The 22,604-nt window shown below is 34.6% G+C and overlaps 1 protein-coding gene and 1 pseudogene across 3 annotated transcripts in view; one reads left to right on the forward strand and one right to left on the reverse strand.

The window, feature by feature from the left end:
- NPHP3 (nephrocystin 3) overlaps positions 1 to 22,604 on the forward strand; it is a 105,423-nt gene that overhangs the window by 48,836 nt on the left and 33,983 nt on the right. For both annotated transcript variants that reach the window (XM_034404065.3, XM_034404066.3), the window contains 2 exons: positions 853 to 955; positions 10,803 to 10,885. In XM_034404065.3, coding sequence (XP_034259956.1) covers positions 853 to 955; positions 10,803 to 10,885 — 186 coding nt within the window. The remainder of the gene's footprint in view (positions 1 to 852; positions 956 to 10,802; positions 10,886 to 22,604) is intronic.
- On the reverse strand, positions 17,010 to 21,491 carry LOC148114256 (cyclin-dependent kinase 1 pseudogene; annotated as a pseudogene). The gene has a single exon (XR_015733945.1). The product of XR_015733945.1 is annotated as a cyclin-dependent kinase 1 pseudogene (transcript).

Genomic DNA, 22,604 nt, shown 5'->3' on the forward strand with positions numbered 1-22,604 from the left:
TATTTATTTTGTCATGTTTATGTAGTGTATATTGGAGATAGAGACCCTTTGAGAGCTGTATGCAGCGAAATTTCATTTTAATGTATGCCAATTAGTGTACATTCAAAGTGACAAAGTTATTTTAAGTCTAAGTTCTAAGAATTGGTACTGGGATTCTATCTTTTGTTTAAGTGAATGTTTTATAATATGAGACAGCATTTAAACATTGCTGTCTTATAAAATGGTTTTATTAGCTTGCTTAATAAGAAAAGATTTTCTCTGTGGTAAGATTTTGGCTTTGGGGATAATTTGATTTTAATGTGTTGCTATACAAAATTATGTTATTCATGGATGGCTCATAATTTGTAATCAACTTATTCTAAGATCCTTTTCAGAAATACTATTATCAAGCTCAATATTTCTTATCCTTTACTACTTCTGCATTTGATTTTTGTTTCTTAAGTGAAGAATTTTGTATATACCTCTGTTAAATTCCATTATTCTATCATTTTTCTATTGTAATTCTATTTTACCCCAATATTTGTTTTCTAGGATATTAACTACCCAATTAACTACCAAATTGAGACTGTTTATATTTAATAGGAATTGTTTCCAATTCAAATCATTTAATAAAAATGTTGGAGTATAAGCTTTGTAGCATCTTAGTTTGATGAAGAACCATTAATGATAACTATTTGATTTTTGAGACAGTTGTGTTTCTAAGTGATTGTTTTGCTATCTGGCACACATAACATTCAAAACGCTGAAGATTAAGAGATTTGCCCTGAGTTTTTAAAATTGTTCTTGCATTTGAATCTACTCTTTACTCATGTTAAATTCCATAGATGTCACTTTCTGCTTTCTCATTGAAAGGCTGTGGCCTACTCTTCATCTTGAACCATTAACTGTCAGCTATGTAAAATATTTGATTAATGAAGAATGCAAAAGCGCAAGTCTGAAACTGACCAGAGAACAGGTATTTCTGCTTCATAAATACTAATTCTTTTATCTTTCTACTTACCAGGCTTAATTATAAATGTTTCAAATTAAAAAGAGAAATAATTACTCTTATCTCATATAAGTTTAAAGAAAAAAATCAAAATGTTCTGCACTGAAAATGAATAGCTCAAGGTTTAAAATGTATGAAAGACAACAAAAGCCTATTTATAATAGCAGGTTATTTACCATTGAAATTATGCTTGTTCAATTGCTTGCTATTATGATTAATATGCCTATGTCTTCTCTAGATTATACTTGTGAGCTTTAGATTTTATTTTTTTTAGGTAAAGTTTTTTTATTTTTAAACATACATCAATATCGTTGCATGGACAGTGTGGCATCTGAATATCATTCATTTTGGTACAAAACCCATATTAATACAAATAAGAATTACTACATTAATCAAATGAACATAGTCTAGTGTTATTATATATATATTAATATCAGCGCATATTCCTTCATTTTTCAATTAATCAGTATTTACTACATCCTTCTAATAGTCATAACACTGCTCTTGAGCATATCTAATATCATCCTTTTTCAAAATCTAATCTTAACTTCTGACATTCACTTTAAATATGTTATACAAAAACATGTATAACATGTATACTGCCCCTAATTCTGTTTTTTAAATCTATTTAATCTATTCTAATTCTCAGTACAGCCAATCTTCTTATTAACCACATTAGAGGAGCCTTCTGGTGACTTTTTTTTTTTTTTTAAATTTGATTTATATGCCGCCCTTCTCCGGAGACTCAGGGCGGCTTACAATGTGCTCAGCAATAGCCTTCATCCTTTTGTATATTTATACAAAGTTAGCTTATTGCCCCACAACTGGGTCCTCAATTTACCTACCTTAGAAAGGATGGAAGGCTGAGTCAACCTTGAGCCTTGGCGAGTTTCGAACCTGCAGTAATTGCAGGCAGCTGGTCTTAATAACCAGCTTAATAACAGGGTGCCTTAGACCACTGTACTACCAAGGCTCTTTGTACTGTACCACTGTACTACCAAGGACGTTGCTGCAAGTACACAGGAGAATAGGACTCCATACCCCCACGTCAAATCTTTTTCGTCAGAGGCCCCCCCCCAAGGGGCTAAAGTCACCCTATAGGAGTCACCAATAAGGAGGGGCTCCCTGTGGATCGCGGAGAGCAGCGGCTCTCAGGCTGAACCCAGAGTTTTTTCCTCTATACCGAAGATGAGGCCGCCATCATGGCTGCCGTGAAGCATGGGCTGCCAAAGAAACCAAGATTGTGCTGGAGCAGTGAGAGTGGGCAGTGATTGGAGCTGGGTAAGGCAAATCTTAACTTCTGTTTAGGATTAGACCCGAAAAGAAAATCAATCTGGGAAAAAAGGCTCTTTGGAATATTTTAAGCGGCGACCAAGAAGAGGCAGAGAAAAATTGCACCCTAAAAGAAAATGAGTGAAAGATATAAAATATGAAAAGACTGGAGGTATAAATTCTAGTGGCATGACTCTGATCTGACACTTGAAAATGAAAATGTTGAGCAGCTGTTTATCTATTGGATATTTTGTTTGAATTAAATCGTATATAATTGGCTGAATAGCTTTAAAGTGACTTTCTAACGTTGAATTTTAAGCTGATACGCCACCTACTGGTGAATGGATATATAATATGTTATAGAATGATCAAGCAGCCTTGGAAATTTCTTTTTTTTTTTTTATTGAAAAAGTTTTTCAAATACAAATTTTTCCCCCTCCCCCCCCCCCGCTCCCTAACCCCCCCTCCCTCCCCCCTCCCCCCATGGCTTCTACAAGATGAAATCCAAATTAATATCACATTATATAATACTTTACCACCCTTTTACACCACCCCCTATGTGCTTAGCATTTCTTTCTAACATTATTATTATGTCCCCCGTATACTATACATTTCAAAACAGCATTCAGCTATAAAACTAAATAATAGATCCTAATTTGGCATTTATTCTGCTCACAATCTACCCATTTCCTCCACCCCCGTACATATATCTCTTAATTCAAATCTTTTAAGTATATTAATATCTAAACATAACATCCCTTTTCCTAAAGAAAGCAATCAGTAACGTTACCTATCACCTTATACCATATCAATTTTATTTCACCCACTTTCCTACAGGTCTACCATACATAATATATTTAATATTCTTCTGCCCATATCACTAAAAGATATTTCCATATATAAGTAAAACCCTCATATGACTTTAAATTTGTATTCCATATAGTATCTTCTGTAATGTCTTTCAACTAGATTGTTAATTCCATCAACCATGTTAGGGTAACATCAAGTCCTGCTTCCAACAGTATTTTCAGTATCTTCAATTACCATCTGCCCCCATCATTAATAAGTATTTCTGTATATATAAAAAAAAACCCTGAGTGACTTTATATTTATATTCCATATGGTGTCTTCTGTGATGTCTTTTGTCTAGGTTATTAATTCCGACAATCACGTTAGGGTAACAGCCAGATCATCTGCATGCCCCAATTCCATAGTTCTTTTGCCTTATAGCTCAACATATACGTAATCCATTTTTCAGAGAGTCCAAAATAGAAAGTTCCAATCCGCTCAATCACAGGCCATCTTCCACATCCTAAAAACACCAGCACTGCAGAGATCTGTTATTCTTCTCAAAATAGTATAAGTCTGTAATTTGCCTCAACTGTATTTTCATTATCAGCCTTCTATAAATCCCGCTTATTTAATTTAATCGTCTCTTAAATAACTGGCATTATTCTGTTGGCTTAAAAAAAAAAATAGTAATTTAAAATGTTTTAGTTTTGTAGAACCTGCTTCTTCTTTTCTTAACTTGTTGTGGTTTAGATCTCCACCCTGGTTGCCTTTCTAGGACTTGTATGTCAACTGATTGAATTACATGCTGGTCTTAGCCTTGATAAGACATCAAATTGAGATCCAAAGCCGCCTCTCTATTTATAAGTAATCCAGCTATAGCCTCTGAAGGAGAATCCAAAAGCGGCTCATCCAAAAAGCCCTCTATAACTTGTTGTTTTTCCATTACCTCCATCTCCATCTGCTTGGCCTGAGTTTCAGTCTTTTGTTCATTTTGCTTATCTTTATCCCCCTCCTGTATTCCTGACACTGATGACATATGTGGAGATGTTGGGCCCATTTTAAAAACCTTGTAGTAAAATTCTTCCGCTTTTTCAACAGTGTTTAATTGATATCTTTCTCCTTGATATCTCAATATTATACCAACTGGAGCATCCCACCTAAATGGGATGTTTTGTTTCTTTAGCTCAGTCACCAAAAATCCAAAGTCCTTTCTATCTTTAAACATCTTGGACGGCAGCTCTTTATATATCCAAATCTTCATTCCATTCATTTCTAGCGTGGAGTTGAAAGACTTTTGCACAATATCATTTCTTATTCCTTTATCAGTAAAATAAATCACCACATCTCTAGGCAATTGTCTTTGCTGTGCCACCCAAGAATTTACTCTGTAGGCCTTATCAATCTTACAGAGCACTTCTTCAACGCTGACCTTTAAGATCACAGCCAGAACTTCAGCAGACATCTTTCTCAAGTCTCTGTTATTTTCCTGTATTCCTCTCATTCTGATCGCAAATTCCGTGGATCTAAATTGCATCATTGTAACTTCATTTTCAATCCTTTGCTTTATATTATCTGCATTGTAAGTCTTGTGATCAGCTTCCTTCATTTTAGACTCTACTTCTGAGCTATTTTCTTGAATCATTGTCAAATCATTTTCAATTCTTTGTATTTTATTATCCAGATTATGAATCTTATGATCAGCTTCCTTCATTTTAGACTCTATTTCTAAATTGATATCTTTATCCATCTTTAGAATTATTTCTGAGAAACTTTTCAAAGCTGTTACAATATATCGCTTCAGGTTATCATACTTTTGTTGAACCAACTCTTTAATTTCCTGTCTAATTTTTTCAAGATTCTGATTCGTAATCTCATCATGTCTTGCCATCTCCTCCACAACAAATTCCTTTAAATCTTTATGCATCTGTGAGCTCAAAAATTGCTCTTGTGATTTATAAATGGGGGAGCCCCCCCCCCACACAGCTTGGTTGTCTGGCTTTGTCAGTTTTAACGCCATCCTGCCACACAAACAGACTCTTTTTAAAGCAAAAGTCTTCTCTCCACACAATATCAATATCAAATCTCTAAGAAAGGAAGAAGCATAAAACAGAATTTTTTTCCTTCTCTTGTAGCCAGCGCTATTGCTAGATACTTTGTAACATATTAAGCCATTCAAACGGAAAGACTTTCGTTTTCAGCTTTCTTCTCAAGCCTCAGTCAGCCACCATTTTAAACTTTTTTTTCCCCCTTTTCACTCTTCATTCTTAAAATCAATCATAGGGGTGTTACAAATACTTGCGATTTAGAGTCCCAAATCCGGATTTCATCCTGCTTATTCAATCAGTCTGTTAGTTTTCGCTGATTAGGTTGGTCACATCGTCTAACTCTGCAAAGCGCAGAGTTCTCCCGCAGCCTGGAGCAGCGGCGAGCTGGATAGGGAGCTTCATCCTGCTTCCTCCCCAAGAGCCTGCTCTCGCCGGCTCACCTCACATTTCCTTAAGGAAACGGAGTTTTTCGAGCCGCCTCCCAGCTGTAAGGGCGGCTCTTTACGGGCGCCGGGGGTGGCGGTCCCAAAAGATCGTCTAGCGACGACGGAAGCCAAACCGGAAGCCAGCCTTGGAAATTTCTGATAAGAGAAGTATAATACCTGGAGCTCTGCTATATTATTTACTGTTCTACACCTATCTATTTTATGGTTACTAGAGGTCCAACCTTGAAAATTTAGAGGATGTCTAATGGAATGATTTTGAATACTGGAACTAACTAGCAACTTAAAGAGTGGATCTAAAGGAAAATTTGGAAAAAACCCTGGACCGTATAAATGGAACCTATTGACCAATAGTGGGATATATAGAACTATAACTATTGTATCTTCTGAAGATTTTGGAATCTGCTGGCTTCAGGGAGTTAAAAAGAATAGACTGTAGAGCGGTGATAGACTATTGATAGAGCCTCGAGTATTATTTGGACTCTTCAAGACAAGGAAAAATGGATTCTTAGGAAGAATCTGAGGCATTCCAAAAAGAGACTATGTCGCTATTGCAAAACACTATGATGGGGAACTTCAGGGAGATAAAGGACTTGCTACATAATATAACTGGAAAGCCTGAAAATGTGCAACAAGGAATGATCAATCAAGATAATAAAATCCAGGAAACAGGAGATAACTGGAACCTTAGAGGATGAGATAGAACAGAACACACAACAAATAGAACAAGGAGATAAGAAAGAGGAGACAATAAAGAGGGGTGAAATAAAATTGGGAGAACATATATTAGGAGGTAGAAAAATGGAAGTCAATGAATTGAAAAACATTTTTGGAAAAAAGACAGAGGATTTGGTAGATCTGTGGGTAGACTGGCAGCAAAAAATAACGGAGATGGAAATAATGGTTGGATTGAAAATGAAAGTTGTAGATGAGGACCCAAAGGAGGCAAGTTAAAAAGAGAAGAAGGGAAATTCCCAAAAGAGTGAGAGATGACGGATAAAAAAAAAATTCTTTAAAAAATAACAATAATAATAAGATTGGCTGTACTGTGAATTAGAATAGATTAAATAGATCAAAAAAATTAGAATTAGGGGGAATATTGTTATACATGTTTTGGTACAACGTATTTAAAGTGAATGTTAGTGGTTAAGATTAGATTTGAAAAAGAATGATATTAGATATGCCCAAGAACAGTGTTATGACTATTAGAAGGATGTAGTAAATATTTTTTTTTTATTGAAAAAGTTTTCAAATACAAATTTTTCCCCCTTTTTTTCCCCTCTCCCTCCCCCTCCCTAACCCCCCTTCCCCACCCATCCCCCCCTGTGACTTCTTCATAACAAAAAAAAACCTAATTCATAACAGATTACTTACTCCCTCCTCTAGATATTGACCTTTACTTACTAAAAATATTATTAATATTATAACATTCCCCTTTATCCATACATATCAAAAAAGAGAAAAGAAAGGGGAAAAAAAAGACATTATACTATGACATTATAGAATAACTTCTCCACTTTAAAGCTATACGATAAGTCCTACTTTAACATTTATCTTCTATATATATTACTATAACATTTCAAAGCGGCCTTCCCCATAAAATCTAGTTTAACATTTATTCCACTCTATCCATTTCCTCCACTCCCCTAAATATAACACTTAAAAATCCCTTTTCTTAGACTAATCAATCTACTAACTAGCTTATTCACCCACTATCATGCAAAATTGCCATACACAACATTTCTTAACATCTTTGATTCACTGCCCACACTACTTAAAAATATATGTCTATATTTTCCATTATATCTAAATAAAAAAAAAGAAAAGACAATGACTTTAAATTTATAATCCATATAGTATCTTCTTTGAGGTCTTTCCACTGGATTGGTAGAACCAACATCCATAATCAGGTAACATAGCTTACTGGTGCAACAGTTTATTCAGGATCTTCAATCATATCTGCCTCCATCAGTAGTAAATATCTTCTTATATGTATAAAAGTAAAAACAACCACCCGAGTGACATTATAATTATATTCCATATAGTAATAATTGTGGGTTTCATCAGGATTATTAATTCCCATCATCGTAGTGGGTAACAACCCGATCTTCTGCATGCCCCAGCATAATTCTCTTGCCTTGTGATTCAAGATAATATAATATGTTTATCAACACAAAAAGAAATTCCAAAATGGATAATTCAAATCCATCAGTTTAAGACTCGTTTCACGTCCCCAGATTACGGCCATGCAGAGATCTGCCACAAACCTCAGGATGATATTAACCAATACGTCGCCTCTTCTGTGTTTACACATAATCGTTCATATTTTAAAATCACTGGCTTCACTGTTGCCTGATTTAGAAATTTCTGTTTTTATGCCACCTATTTCTTTTTTTCTTTTCTTTTTGTGGGTTTGGTTTCCATCCTGGTTCCCTTTCTACAAAATGTGTATCATCTGGTCGGTTTTTATTCTGCTTTGTAGATTGGTCTTGTTGGTTTTGCTTTTGTATCTCATATTTCTTTTTTATCCCTTGTATATCCCCTAATTGGTTTCCATGTTTATCCTTGCCTTGATAAGTCATCACATTAAGATTAGATGCCTCTTCTCTCAAATTTGTAGATAGTCCAGCTGGGGTATCCAATAAATCCAAAGGCAATTCATCTGGTACAGTCTCTGTAATTCGATATTTTACCTTTATTTCCGGCTCCTTCTGCTTATCCTGTATTATACCTGGAGATGTTAAGTTCATTTTCAACCTATTTTGATAAAATTCTTCCGCTCTTTCAACAGTATTTAGCTGATATCTTTCTCCTTGGTATCTAAATATAATACCAACTGGGGCGTCCCACCTGTAGGAGATATTTCTCTTTTTTAACTCATTCACCAGAAAACCAAATTTCTTCCTTTCCATCAATATCTTAGGTGGGAGTTCCTTGTAAATCCAAATCTTTCTTCCATACAATTGCAAATTAGAATTGAAGGAATTTTGAAGGATATTATTCCTAATTTCCTTATCTGTAAAATAAATCACCACATCTCTAGGCAATTGCCTTTGCTTAGCAATCCAGGAGTTGATTCGATAAACTCTGTCGATCCTACAAAACACTTCATCAGGTTGAACCTTTAGAATCCCAGCTAGAAATTCAGAAGATATTTTCCTTAAATCATCTCTATTATTTTCCTGCAAACCTCTTAATCTTATCGCATATTCTGTGAAATTATATTGTACCATTAAAATCTCTTTTTCAATCTTCTGTTGCAGATTTTCTGCATTACCATACTTTTGATCAGCATCCATTTTAGGTTTTTCTTCTAAGCTATTATCCTGAGTGTTTGTCAAATCATTTTCAATTTTTTGAATTCTATTGTCCAATTTATCTTGAATTTCTTCCATTTTAGACTCTAATACATTGGTATTTGTGTCCAACTGTATCATAAATCCTGTAAAACCATTAACCACTTTTGAGAATTTTTTCTCCAAAAAATCAAACTTAGATTTCACCAATTCTTTAATTTCCTGCTTAAATTTTTCAAATTGCTGATTCACAATCTCCTCCCTTCTTTCAATCTCCTCTATAAAAAATTCTATTATATTAAAATCAGGTTTCTGAGACTGAAGAATTAAGACTTGTTCCTTTAAGTTGTTGGTGGGGGGATCCCCCCCCTTCTTGTTTATCTGACTTTATGAGTCTCAGTGCCATGTTTCCGCCCAGGCAGGCTTTGTTAAAAAAAAAGCAAGAAAGAAAAAAAAAAAAGGGACTTCTTTCCAATCAACAACAATATCAGGTCTCCAAGGGAAAAAAAAAGAGAGAAAGACACAGGAGCGAAGTTTTGTCTACAAATGTAGCCAGTGGTATTTATTCCGCTACATTGTAGTAATAGAAAACGGAAAGACTTTCCCTTTCAGCCTCTCCTCCAGCCGACGCCATTTTAAAAGGCTTTTTTTTTTCCCTCTTTCTTTTCCTCCTCTCTCTTAAGTAATTTTTTTTTTAAAAAAATCAGTAAAATACTTGCGGTTCAATATTACAGGTCCAGCTCACATTTTCTTTGAGTAGTCTGTTAAATTTGCAGGCTTGCTTTTGACGCCTGGCTCTGCATCAGCAGAGGTCTCCCAAAGCCCGGAGCGGCGGCTGGGGATACGGGGCATCTCATCCGCTCCGTCCCAAAAGTAAAAAAAAAACTTTTGGGACTCCGCAGAGAGTTCTACCCACCCCTGCCGGCTCTATCTCCGTTTCCTCATGGAAACGGAGTTTTTTCGAGCCGCCATTCCGTTGTGAAGGCGGCTCTAACAGGCGATGGAAGCTGACGATCCCAAAGGAACGTCTGGCAGCGGCAAACAGCAACCCGGAAGTCAAGGATGTAGTAAATATTGATTAATTGAAAAATGAAGGAATATGCGCTGATATTAATATATGCAATAACATTAGACTATGTTCGTTTGATTAATGTAGTAATCTTTATTTGTTTTAATACTGGTTTTGTACCAAAATGAACGATATTTAGAAATAGAAAAAAAATAGAAAAAGGGAAGTCAATAAATGGGAAAATATTTCTGGAAAAAAGATAGAGGATTTGGCAGACCCATGGGTGGGCCGATAGCTAAAAATAGTGGAGATGGAAATAATGGTTGGATGGAAGATGAAAGATGTAGATGAGGACCTAAGGGAGGAATATGGGAGGTAAGTTAAAAAGAGAAGATGATGGATAAAAAGGATTTCTTTAAATGAGCTTTAGATTTTAAACTGCGGAATACATTATTGTGAATAGGTAAGGAGGTTTAGCAAAGTCAACTAACTTTTCAATGAAGTTCTTGATGTATCTTTTTCATGCTGTAGTAAGTCTGAGAATGTATACAACAAGTATTTTCATTGTGATTCTATAAATATTGCTGTTTTGTTCTAAGAATCCTCAACCCGGGTTATATTAGTATGGATTTCTGAAAATTATAGTTTTAAAAAATCCAGAGTTCCACACTTGTGCCTTTTTCACTATGTTGGACTATGCACTTTTATTATTATTTTTTAAAAAAAAAATAAAATGTATTTTTGAAAATTATTTTTATTATACTTAGCTTTGTATAGTTATTTATTTATTTATGAAATTTATTTGTAACAAGATGACTCATCCCGAAGGCAATATATGCAAAGGGCAGTTGTATGATTGTGTTGGTGTGATGTTTTTTGTATTCCATATGAACCTATGTATTCATAAGAGTTTTCAACATTGTAGAAAGATTCATTTTTTGTTTTCTACTCCTTTAGGAGAAGAAGCTTGAGAAACACAGTAATTCTACTTCAACATGCACCGCCCTCTATGTCACTCTTGTGGGCAGAATGATGACTGGGTATGTCAAACATACTGATATGCTGTTGCTACTAGAAAAGAATAGTTAAGAACCCAAATCCAGTAAAATTAGTGCTTGGTATTAAAAAGCAAATATGTATAAGTAGTACATTGTCCAAATGGAATTTTGCAGTTTGCATTCTTCTTTAATGACATGAGATAAGTTCCCAAGCTTTTTGACTTTTAGTCAGGTGGAAAATTCTTTTGTATTTATAATAACAACACTGGCTATTTCGGCCAAGAAACAGATGAGCACTGTGCCCTGGAGCCAGATACTAATGAAAAGGGAAACATTTACCTTTAATTCTAATAATTTATTAAATTCAAGTTCTGTAATTTGTAAGATACTTCTTTTTTGGAAAAAAGAATATCTTATTTGGAAATGAAATAAATGCTACATACAATAAAACTTGATTTAATGGATCTTAGTAGAGATTGATACAACTTCGAGTCTTTGAACTTTGTCCAAATTTTGGGCAATAATAGACTCTGCCTGAACAACTTGATTGGGGATTATGAAGGTGTCATTCAATACAGGTGGTAGTCCAATCTGGCTCCAGGTGCTGCATGGTTGCCATTGCTTAGCAACATGGTCTCCAGTGAAGAAACCTGCATTATGATTGATTTGATTTTCTTTCCTCTTTCTCTCCCTGATAGCCATCTCATCACCACTGCTGCTGCAATAGCACTGGCACAGAGTCCATGTTTGTTTTGAGGCTCAAAAAATCCATTAATCATTTAACCAACGTTAGACTTTAACAGACAGCTCTTCTCTTGATTAGACCATTGAATCAAGAGTTCAAAGTATTTGTCATGTAGATGTTTTGTCTACAAAAGATTCATATATACAGTTTTTTAACAAGAGGCATCTTTTGCCCCATTTATTGGCTTGTTTTATTCTTCACTGTAAAAGAACTTAAAAGTCAAAAGTTTGCAACTTAGTTTCATCCTGTTAAAGAACATAGATAGCAATTTCATTCAGACAATCTTTTTTTAATAATTTATTTTTTATTTTTCAAAATAAAAACATTCCATCTTTCCTTACACAGTGTGTCATCTGGGTTCAAATATTTCTGTGCGCCAACCTTCAACATTTACAACATCATTCACTTTAATATAATTCTCTAATCTTTAAATTATAGTTAAACAATTAAACATTATAAGCCTATTTGTTTTTCCTCCTAACATATCTTCTAGTAAAAATACAATAATAATAGCAATACACATAATTATCCTCCTCATCTTAATACTAACAATTATCATCTTATTTATACCTCTATCTTAACATATTTTCTATTCTTCTTTAATCTTCTATTTCCAGTTTCTCTTTTTACTCTCTAACCATTGATAGATTACTTTTCATATCATATAATATTCAGTTTGTTCTTTCTCCTTAATTGCTAGTGTTAATCTGTTCATTTCTGCATATTCTAATATTTTTCTAATCATCTTTTCAATAGGAATCTCTTCACTTTTCCAATATTGTACAAATACAATTCTAGCTGCAGTTAGAACATGGATAATTAAATAAGTATTCTCTTTATTATACTGTAGCTTTACAGTATAATCTCCAAGAAAATCTCCAAGAAAAATATTTCTGGTTTTAGCTCAATATATTGTTTTGTCATCTTTTCCAACCATGTCCTTATTTTTGTCCAATATTTTTGTGCTTCTACACATGTTCACCACATATGATAGTAAGATCCAGGTATCTGGTAGCACTTCCAACATTTAGCTGACTTATCTTAAACATCTTTGTTAACCTCGCCAGTGCAAGGTGCCATCTATAAAGCATGTTATACAAATTCTGTTTATATGCAGTCGACATTGTTAGTTTGTAATTCCTATCCCACAGTTTCTGCCACTTATCTAATTTTATTGTGTAACCAAAATTTTTTACCTTTACTTGTTCCTCTTCCAATTTTATACCCAGTAAGTAGCTGTACAATTTCTTTATCAATGTTTCTTCTGTTCCTGTTAATATTTTATCTAATTCTGTTGGCTCTTTATAAAAACCATGTAATTTAGCACCTTTCTCATATCTAAAATGTATCTGCACTTGTGAATACCGATATATCGATCCCCTGCTCACTCGTTTCTTGTTTAGTTTTGAGTTCCCCCTTTTCATTCAAAGTACCTTTATATTTAACAATATTTCCCATATTAATAACATTTGAGGATTTGACTGGAAGCATCGTGGCAAGACAGTCGGGGATTAGCAGGCTCTACGAGCCCTGCGAAATCCCAGGCTGACAAACCGCTGCAGAGGGGTCTTTGGACCAGATCTGTTCTGTACGGAAAGGGAAGGAGAGGCACCTCAGAATACCAAGAGGAACAGGCAAGTTCCTTGGAGGTCAGAGCAAACTCTCCCTGACTCTGCAAGGGGGGGGGGCGGCCATTACGAGTGCCAGTAAGCTGGGAAACTGGACCAAGCATTGTGCAGGAGCGTAGAACTGAGCAGAACATTGATGCCGGGTGAGTGACATCTAACTCATAGGCAGAAAGGGGGAAAAAAAGAGGACTTTCAAAATAATTGTAAATGCCCTGGCGGTATAACAGCGGCTAATAGGCGTGGGGAAAGGACAGAAGAAGAAGACCAAGGCAAAAGTTAAAAAGTAACAAAACCCGATCCGAAAATTGTTTTTTGGACTTAATTATTTGGAGAACTTTAAAAAATTAGAAGAATTAAGAATCCGAAAAGATCCTTTTTTAATTTGGGAATTTTAAAGGGAGGAAGATTAAAGAATGAAGAAAAACCCGTAATAGAAAGGACCGGTTAAAGATTTTAAATTGAAACTGAATTGGAATCTAACGTGGAATTTGGACTATACAAATCTGAACTGAACTTTAAATTGATTTGGTGCATATAAAGATGGAAAAGAAGAAGAGGAAATATTAAATAAATAAAGACTTAAAGCAGATTGCAAACAAAATGGATGCTTTTCTAGATTGTTGATTGCAATTGTGGATTGTAGAGAGCCATCTCAGGAGAAAAAAAATACTACAACCCTGAATCTTTGTTTTGGAAAAAAAAACCTTGGACTTTGAAAGGGATAACAGCATGTGAGAATTTTTAAGGAGGCTTTGTTTGCTCACAAGTGTTTTGACTTTGAGGATTTTAAAAAAAGGATTACAACGTAACTTCAATTGGAATAATATCAACCTAGAAAGAACAAAATGGTGCAGGAATTTATGATGAAAATGATGTACTTATCATTGAAAATGGAAATAAGGGAAATGACCACAATGTTGTATGGAAAATTGAAACTTGACGATCAAAAAATTGATTTAGGACATATTTAAGTTGACAAAGAAATAACTAATGAGAAGCAAGAAAAAGAGACTGACAACAAAGAAGAAGACAAAGACAAGGAGATTGATCACGGAAAACTAAATCATTATGTGGGTAGTAATAATGAAAAGGAGAACTTTAAAAATTACATTGGGATTAACAATGGAAGAAATAGAAAAAGGGAAAACAAATGAAAAAATGGTGGAATAGAAAGAATATAAAAAACTTAAATGATTGCACTGGGATTATCTGGGAAAATAAGAAAAGGAAAAGGGATGGAAAATAATGGGAAAGACAGCAAAATAGAAGAGTTTATGATCTTAAAAAACAAAATGATTATACTGGGATTAACAGTGGAAAGATAAAAAGGGAGAAGAGAGTTCAGGATTTTAAAGTACAAAAGAAAAGAAGGGGAAATTAAAATAAAATAAAATATAAAGATAGAAAGGGAGAAAGAAAGGGAAGAGGAATATGGGGTAAATGAAATGAATACTAGAGAAATGATGAAATTGCTATTAACGAAGTAATTTTAAACTATATGGATGTATGATGAATGTAACAATTGGAATACTTTTAACTAATGAAGGGGATTGTAATAACTGGAATATTCTTAATTACATATTTGGAATTTAATTAAAAAAGAAGAACGCTGAAATGATATTGGATTAGGAATTAATTAGATATATTTAATTGGTTTTTATAAAGATGTTGACGAGAATTAAAGGAAATAATTGGGAATTGTATTATGTTGTATTAATTTAAATTTAGGGATATTGGGTTAAGATTGATTTTTTATTGAATATTCTTAATTAGTGAAATTATGATAAATGGATTATTTTTAAAATAAAATAAGTATAAATAATTGATAAAGTAATAGAATGGTAATGAATTATTTAAGTCAATATGAAGAAATGACAAAATGTAGGGATGTTTAAGAATTGAAATAAGATTCAGAAACAAGAAGTTTATATGAAATTGTAGTAGTTGTATCTGGATTAAGATTATACTTAATTGGTTTCTACTAATATGTTGAATTGTATTATTTGGAATAGTTGATAAAAGAATCATTTGTGATTAGAATAAGAGAATTTAAGGAAATAATTATGGATTGCATTATGTTGTGTGAATTTAAATTTAGAGGTTCAAATTTTAGGGAGGGAAAAGAAAAATTGAATTATATTAGGATGAGAAGTTAAGATGAAGAGTAATATTGGTTTCTTAAAATTAGAGAGAAATAAATACTGTGATAAAAATTGAACATATAAAATTGTGTCAAAGATGAACAAAAATCTGTAGAAATTTAAGACCAGGCCAATATTCTATTCAGAAAAGATGTATTGTATGTTTGTTTGTGTGTTTAAAAAAATAAAAAAAACTTTACAAAAAAAAACATTTGGGTGAATCAATGCTTCCATTGTTGAAAGCCAAACTGGTATCCTCAAATAATGTTCTTTAAATTCTCCCATACTAGTATTAATGCATTCCTTATATAATGTCTTTGAAAATATCAATGTATCTTATTTTTCCCATATCACAAGAAAGCATGCCAACCCAATTGTATCATGCCCTTCCAACGTCAATAGTCTTGTATTCCTCAATACAATCCATTCTTTCATCTATGTTAATACTGCTGCCTGGTAATACGATTCCCAGTTTGGTAACCCAAAACCTCCTCTGCTTCTTATGTCTTGCAACATTTTAAAACTAATTTTTGTTTTTTCTCTTGCCAAATGTACTTATGTATTATTTTATTAAGTTCCTCAAAGTATTTTTTCCCCAATTTTATTGGAATTGTTTGAAATAAGTACAGTAATTTTGGCAATATATTCATTTTAATTGTAGCTATTCCTCCTAGCAACAATAATTGTAGATTTTTCCATTTTTCCAGATCCGTTTGGATTTGTTTCAACAGTTTATAGTAGTTATCTTCCTTGATCGTTCTACATCTTGCTGTCAACTGAATCCCTAGATATTTAACTTTCTTTACAATCTGAATATCTATTCTCTTCATTAACTCTTTTTTCTGCTTATCTGTTAGATTTTTAACTAAAATCTTAGTTTGCTCCTTATTTATTTTCAGACCTGCCATTTCTCCATACTCTTCTATTTTTTTCTATTAATTTAGGTCCTGTTTCTTGTGGGTCTTCCAAAATAAAAACTAATTCATCTGCAAACGCCTGTAATTTGTACTGTTCCTTTTTAATTTCCATGCCTTTTATCTCTATATCTTGTCTAATGTTTCTACTTAATACTTCCAATGTCAATATAAATAATAGTGGTGACGGGACATACTTGTCTTGTATCTTTCTTAATGCAACCCTTCTCCATCATGTCTCCATTTACCATCACATTTGCAGTTTGTTTATAATATATTGCCTTAATCATATTAATAAATCTCTCCCCAAAATCCATCTCTTTTAGCTGTGCTAGCATAAATTGCCAGTTCACGTTATCAAACACTTTCTGTGCATCTTGGAAGATCAACGCCATTTGCTTCTCTGGATGTGCTTCGTAATATTCCAATGTGTTTAAGATTATTCTCATATTGTCTCTTGGGTAAAAAACCATTTTGGTCTGAATGTATAAATGGATTTTAAAATCTTTTTAGTCTTTCTGCAATTATTTTTTTTTTTAGTTTTGAAGGATTTAACGATGGGAATAATTAACAGTGCACAAATTTATTGAGGACTGAGTCACTTAATATTTACATTTGAGGAGGATTTTACATCAGGGACTCAGGGACTCTAAACAGGGCTATAATTTTAGAACATTCAGACCAAGACAGACATATATAAAAAAAAACAAGAGCAACAAATTTCTGCATACTCTTGCAGCAAACATCCGCAGCAGCTTCTCCACAAACCAACAGTTAGCATTTCTTGAGCCGGTTGGCTAGGAGTTTCGATTTATCCAGGTCATCAAGGTAGGGGTCATTCAGGGCCACACGGCCAGAAATCCTTTTTGCGGGATCGTAGATCAACATTTTACAGAGCAGATTCATCATCCAAATTCTTCATGTGAGATACCAGGCTGCTTGGTTTCCATTTGGGGAAGGTGTTCTTGTAATTCTGCAAAGATTCTACTTCTGGCCAGATGTCATTGTTGGGAGTCCCCAATGCTCTGAAGATCCGGAATAGCTGGTCGATTTCTGAATCCCCGTGGAATAGCGGCTTCTTGGTGGCCATTTCTGCAAAGATGGTCCCGATGCTCCATATATCTATGGGGGTAGAGTAGCGAGCAGAGCCAAGCAAGACTTCTGGGGATCTGTACCACAAGGTTACAACCTTGTGTGTATAGACATGCACGGGGATGCCGAAAGCACGCCCAAAGTTGGCTAGTTTAATCACACCATTGTCATCAATTAACAAGTTCTGGGGTTTCAGGTCTCTATGCAGGACCCTTCTTGAATGGCAGAATATGATACCTTGCAAGATTTGGTACAAGTAACTCTTAACGAGTATGCAATCTAAATATTGTCCCGATGGGATAGAATCCAAGTATTTCTTGAGATCCATGGAAAGAAATTCAAAGATAAGGTAAAGCTTTGAGTCTTGCATAAGCACATCCTGAAGACACACGATGTTGGGATGGTGTAACTCTTTCAGCAGGGAAACCTCCCTGATGGCCGTGCTGGGAACACCCTCTTCATTGCTTTCCAGACAAAATTTCTTCATCGCCACCACTTGGCCAGTGGCCTTGTGCTTGCCTTTGTACACTACGCCATATGTTCCTTCACCAATCTTTTCTATCTTGGTGTAGTCCATTACTCCAAAGGATTTCAGCGCTCCTCTCGGCCGATGCCTCCGCGGCGCAAATGTTCCAGACCAAAAGCGCAGCCGCTCTGCGAGCAACGCCAGCAGATTCAAATTAATCACGTCGCTCGGCAGCCGCCTGCCCGCCAATGATGCCATGCCACCACTTTCAAATGGGCCAATGGGCGCACGATGCCAAAGCGGGGGCCCGGAGCAGGCAAGCCCAGCCAGGCAAGCGGACGCTGCTCCTGCTCTCCATCCCTGGAGGAGCCCGGCCTGAGTGAGCAGGTGCAAGTGGTGGCGCAGCTCCCTGTCCGGGAAAGCCTGGATGCTGCTGTCTGCCCCCCCTCCCATCGCTGCAAGCAGCCAGCTGGGACCACTTTCTGCAATTATTGAAGCAAATCTTTTGTAATTTGCATTCAACAAAGAAATCGGTCTATAGTTTTTTATCTGTTGTAAATCTGCATCTTCTTTCGGTAAGAATAAAATATGCTTCCATCCATGAATTTGGTACTTTTGCCTCTAACAACAGTTCATACTTCCAACATTGGAATACTTAAAATATCTTGCAAGTCTTTCTATAGTTCTACTGGTAATCCACCTGGACCTGGTGTCTTCCCATTCTTTTGTCTCTTGGTTGCTTCTGTTAATTCCATCATTGATATATGTTCGTCTAACATTGCTTTCACTGTTTTGGGTATTTTAGTTAGTTTCACTTTTTCTAGGTATTGTTTTATTTTTTCTTCTGCAATTAGCTCTTGGTCATATAGATTCTTAAAATAATTTTGAATCACTTTCTTTTTATCCTCATTTTGATGGTGAATATTTCCTTCATTGTCCACTAGTTTATGTATGTTTCTTTTTCTTTTTTCAGTTTATGTGTTAGCCATTTTCCTGGTTTATTTGCATTCTCAAAGAAGTTTTGTTTGACACATTTAATTTTCCATGTTAGCTCTTCTTTATCAAGTTCAACTTACACTTCGTTAAATCCATTTGGTTCTTTATATTCTTATTTTGTGGATCTTTTTATAATTCTATCTCTAGTCTCTTGTAGTCTTCTCTAATGTCCTTTGATTTTGTCTCTTTTTTTTGTTCTGTATACATTTTGTAGTGATGTTTCTTTTCTGTTTTCTTTAAAGAAAAAGTCTAGTTCTCTTTCCATAAATTGGATGAATTCCTTTTCTTTCAGTATTTCTTGATTCATCGTCCATCTCGATTTTCTTTTTTTCCCCTTTCATACAGCTTTTATCGGATTATGGTCCGCCCAATTACTCATTTCTATACTTATTTCTTGTATATTGGCTTTTAGTTCCACTGTCATCCATATCATGTCTCTTTTGACCAAGACATGTGTCTCTTTGAATAAAATGAGTATTGATTTTCCTTAGGATGTATCTCTCGCCATGCGTCTTGAATGACTAGTTCATCCGCCATTTTGAAAATTTTGAAGTGTCTTGGTTTTTTATTTTTTGTTCTATTTTTATAGTCCATTTCCGTATCTACAATTGCATTTAAATCCCCCCAAATACATATATTTTCATACTCCAATTCTGCTATTTTTTTATGAAGTTTTCCATAAAAACCCTCTTGATTAGTATTTGGTGCATATATTGCTACCAAAAGTATCTGTTTATTGTTCATTGTTATCTCCACCATCAAGATTCTTTCTTCCTTATCTGTAAAAATTTGTTTAGCATTTATTGTTTCTTTTACATAAAGGACTATTCCCCTCTTCTTTTGTCTTCTTTTGTTGTGGTAGAGAAGTATATATCTTCCCAATTTTAGGATATTCCAATACTTTCATATGTTGTTTTTTAATGTGGACTTCTTGTAAACAAATTATATCTAATTTTAATTTTTCTAATTTATTAAAAGTCCTTTTCCTTTTTATTACCGAATTCAGTCCATCTATGTTAATTGACATTTATTTAATTTCTCCTTCCATAGTTACTTGTAAATGGGTTTTGTCGTTTATCTCTTGGTTCTTTTGCCTTTGCCCCCCCTCTCTTATTGCTATTTCCTCTCTTTCATCTTCTTTTTGCTACATATCCCTCTCTTCTATAACTTTTCATCTTTTAACCTCTTCTTTTCCACTTATTCTCATTTCCTCTTGTGGTCCAAAGTATTGTTCGTAAAATTGTTCTGCTTTTTCTATAGAATCCAATCTATGACTTTGTTCCATCCAAGTCACCAGTATTCCCTCTGGAATCAGCCATCTAAAGTTCACTGCATTCTTCATTAGTTGCCTTGGCAGGAATTGATATTCTTTCCTTATTTCTCTTACTCGCCTCTGTTTTAGTACTACTATTTCCTTCCCTTTATATTTTATCGTCTCATCTCTCGCTCTTTGTAGAATCTCTACCTTTATTGCTTTTTTTGTAAATCTTACATGGACCTCTCTAGGAAGTCTGTGTCTTGCCGCATATCTAGTATTAACTCTGAATATCTCGTTGATATCTGCCAAGATTTTTTCTTTGTCCACCTCTAGGGCATCCGCCAGCAACTCTGCCATCATCTCTGCTAGATTTTCTCCTTTGTCTTCCTCCATATTCTGGAACCACAGAAAATAATTAGCCCTGTCCATTTCTAGTGATATTATTGTTCTTTCTTTATTTTTGTCTGCTAGTATAAGTCTGTTATCAACTTCATCCACTTTTTTCTGTTTGTTCCACTTTTTCTTCTACTTTCTGCATACGTTGTTCATTACTTGCCATCATTTGTTGAACATTCTCTAATTTGTCCTCTACCTTCTCTAATTTGTCTTCTACTTTCCTATTTTTTTCTTTGAAGTCGTTGTGCGGTGCTTGGATCAATCCTTTTAATTCTAACTGCATCACATTGGCCTTCTCTTGTTGTAACAAGGCATCCAAGGTCCTCTGTGCAGATGGGCTTGAAGCTGCCGACGGTGATGCCGAAGATGGTGCCAATGGTGTTTTCCTCATTTTGGATTGTTTTAGTATTTGTAATCCACAAGGAGATGAAATTGTAATTATCAGTTATAATCGACGGTAAGAAAAGGAAAAAAAAAAGAGAAAAAGAACAAAAGGCAAAAAGAAAAACAAAAATGACTTATACTCCAAAAATTATGATCCCATCCTTATTAAATTTCTTTGGATTCTTCAGACCCTAATCCTTTGTTATCCAACAGAAAAGGATAATATATCAATAAGTTGTAATCCACATTGGCCCACCAGACCCCAGTTGTTTTATATTTATTGGTAGAGAGTTCACAGAGCAAAAAAAAAAAAAGAGTAAATGAGGAAGAGAAGACTTTTGCTGTTTTATTTCCCTTTGAGCGTCAAGAGCTGTACTGTTTAGCAATAACAAATCTCAGTGTTACGCTCTCTATCTCAGTTGTTCAGTCTCACCAATTTATAGCACCAGAATCATTTTCTGGCAGTCAATCCTTATCTTCTGTTACACAATCTCTCAAGGTTATATGAATTCACAGCTCCCAGCTTCCACTTTCCTCTTCTGCCAGTAGATGGCACTGTGGCTCTGCTACTCTCTTTTATACAGTATATTCCATTTTAAATTCCATAAAAGTAAAATAATAACAAAAAAAAGTAAAAAAGTAAATCTGCATATCAAAATATTATAGTCTTCAAGGCTTCTGTACTGTCCAATGGTATATTTGAGGTGCCCAGTCCAGCTTTTAATTGTGAAATATTCTCTAGGAAGTTTCTAAGAGTTATTCAGCTTAACTTCCAGTTCTAAGATGGCTCTAAAGCTCTCCTCGCCGCTTCCCAGGGGAGGTGAAAGAGAAAAAACAATTCCACCTCCTCTTTTAGCCCCACTTTCACTAACTATTCTCCAGGGGGGCTCTTCTCTCCATTGATGGTAGAAATTCAAGGTTGGAAAAAACTCTCTTCATTCAGGCAATCTTGAGTTTTTCACAACTCTTTATGATGTCTCTTACTGTTATTTACTGCAGTTTTAAGAGTTTTATAGCTGTTTTATCAATCATGTCATTGCTTGTGAAATTATTTGGGAAGTGCTGTGCTCATATGGAGAGAGCATAGCACTTCCCAAATAATTTCACAAGCAATGATTTTGTTGATACAACAACCTCCATTAACTCATGTTCTCCACATGTATTAAGACCACAAATACAAGAAAAAAAAACCTTGATTTCCCCCCCCTTTCTTAGGATCTTTGTCCCAGCTGGGTATAATCATCACAGAAGGTACCACTACCCAGTACATTACAATAATTGCAAAGGTTTATTGAATCAAATCTTGAACATCGTTGTTCCTTAATCAGTTCCAGCACAACTAGCTTGAGGTACACATTGCTGATTAGCAGTTTCCCAACAAATATATGCTGACACGTATCTATAATAGGAATCTGATAGTTAACGAAACTGTCTTATTTCTTGATTCCAGAAAAAAAGAAATAAGCAGAGAGCAGCAAACAAAATAGCAAGCTGTAGAATACAGAAGTTCTTACACACTCTACATATATACTTTTATTTTCCCCCCAAGTTTTTTTATTTTATTTTACATATACAATTCATTGCATGTGCAGTGTGGCACTTGGATATCATAGATTATGGTGCAAATAAGAATAATAACATTAATCATTTTTGTTACATTCATCAAACCTTTATAATTCTAATGTTAATAGACATATTTATATTAAGTTATAGTCTTTCCTTATTTAATTATTCAATGTTT

Source organism: Pantherophis guttatus, chromosome 4 (assembly GCF_059756535.1).
Source record: "Pantherophis guttatus breed Tessera chromosome 4, ASM5975653v1, whole genome shotgun sequence".
NCBI lineage: Eukaryota > Metazoa > Chordata > Lepidosauria > Squamata > Colubridae > Pantherophis > Pantherophis guttatus.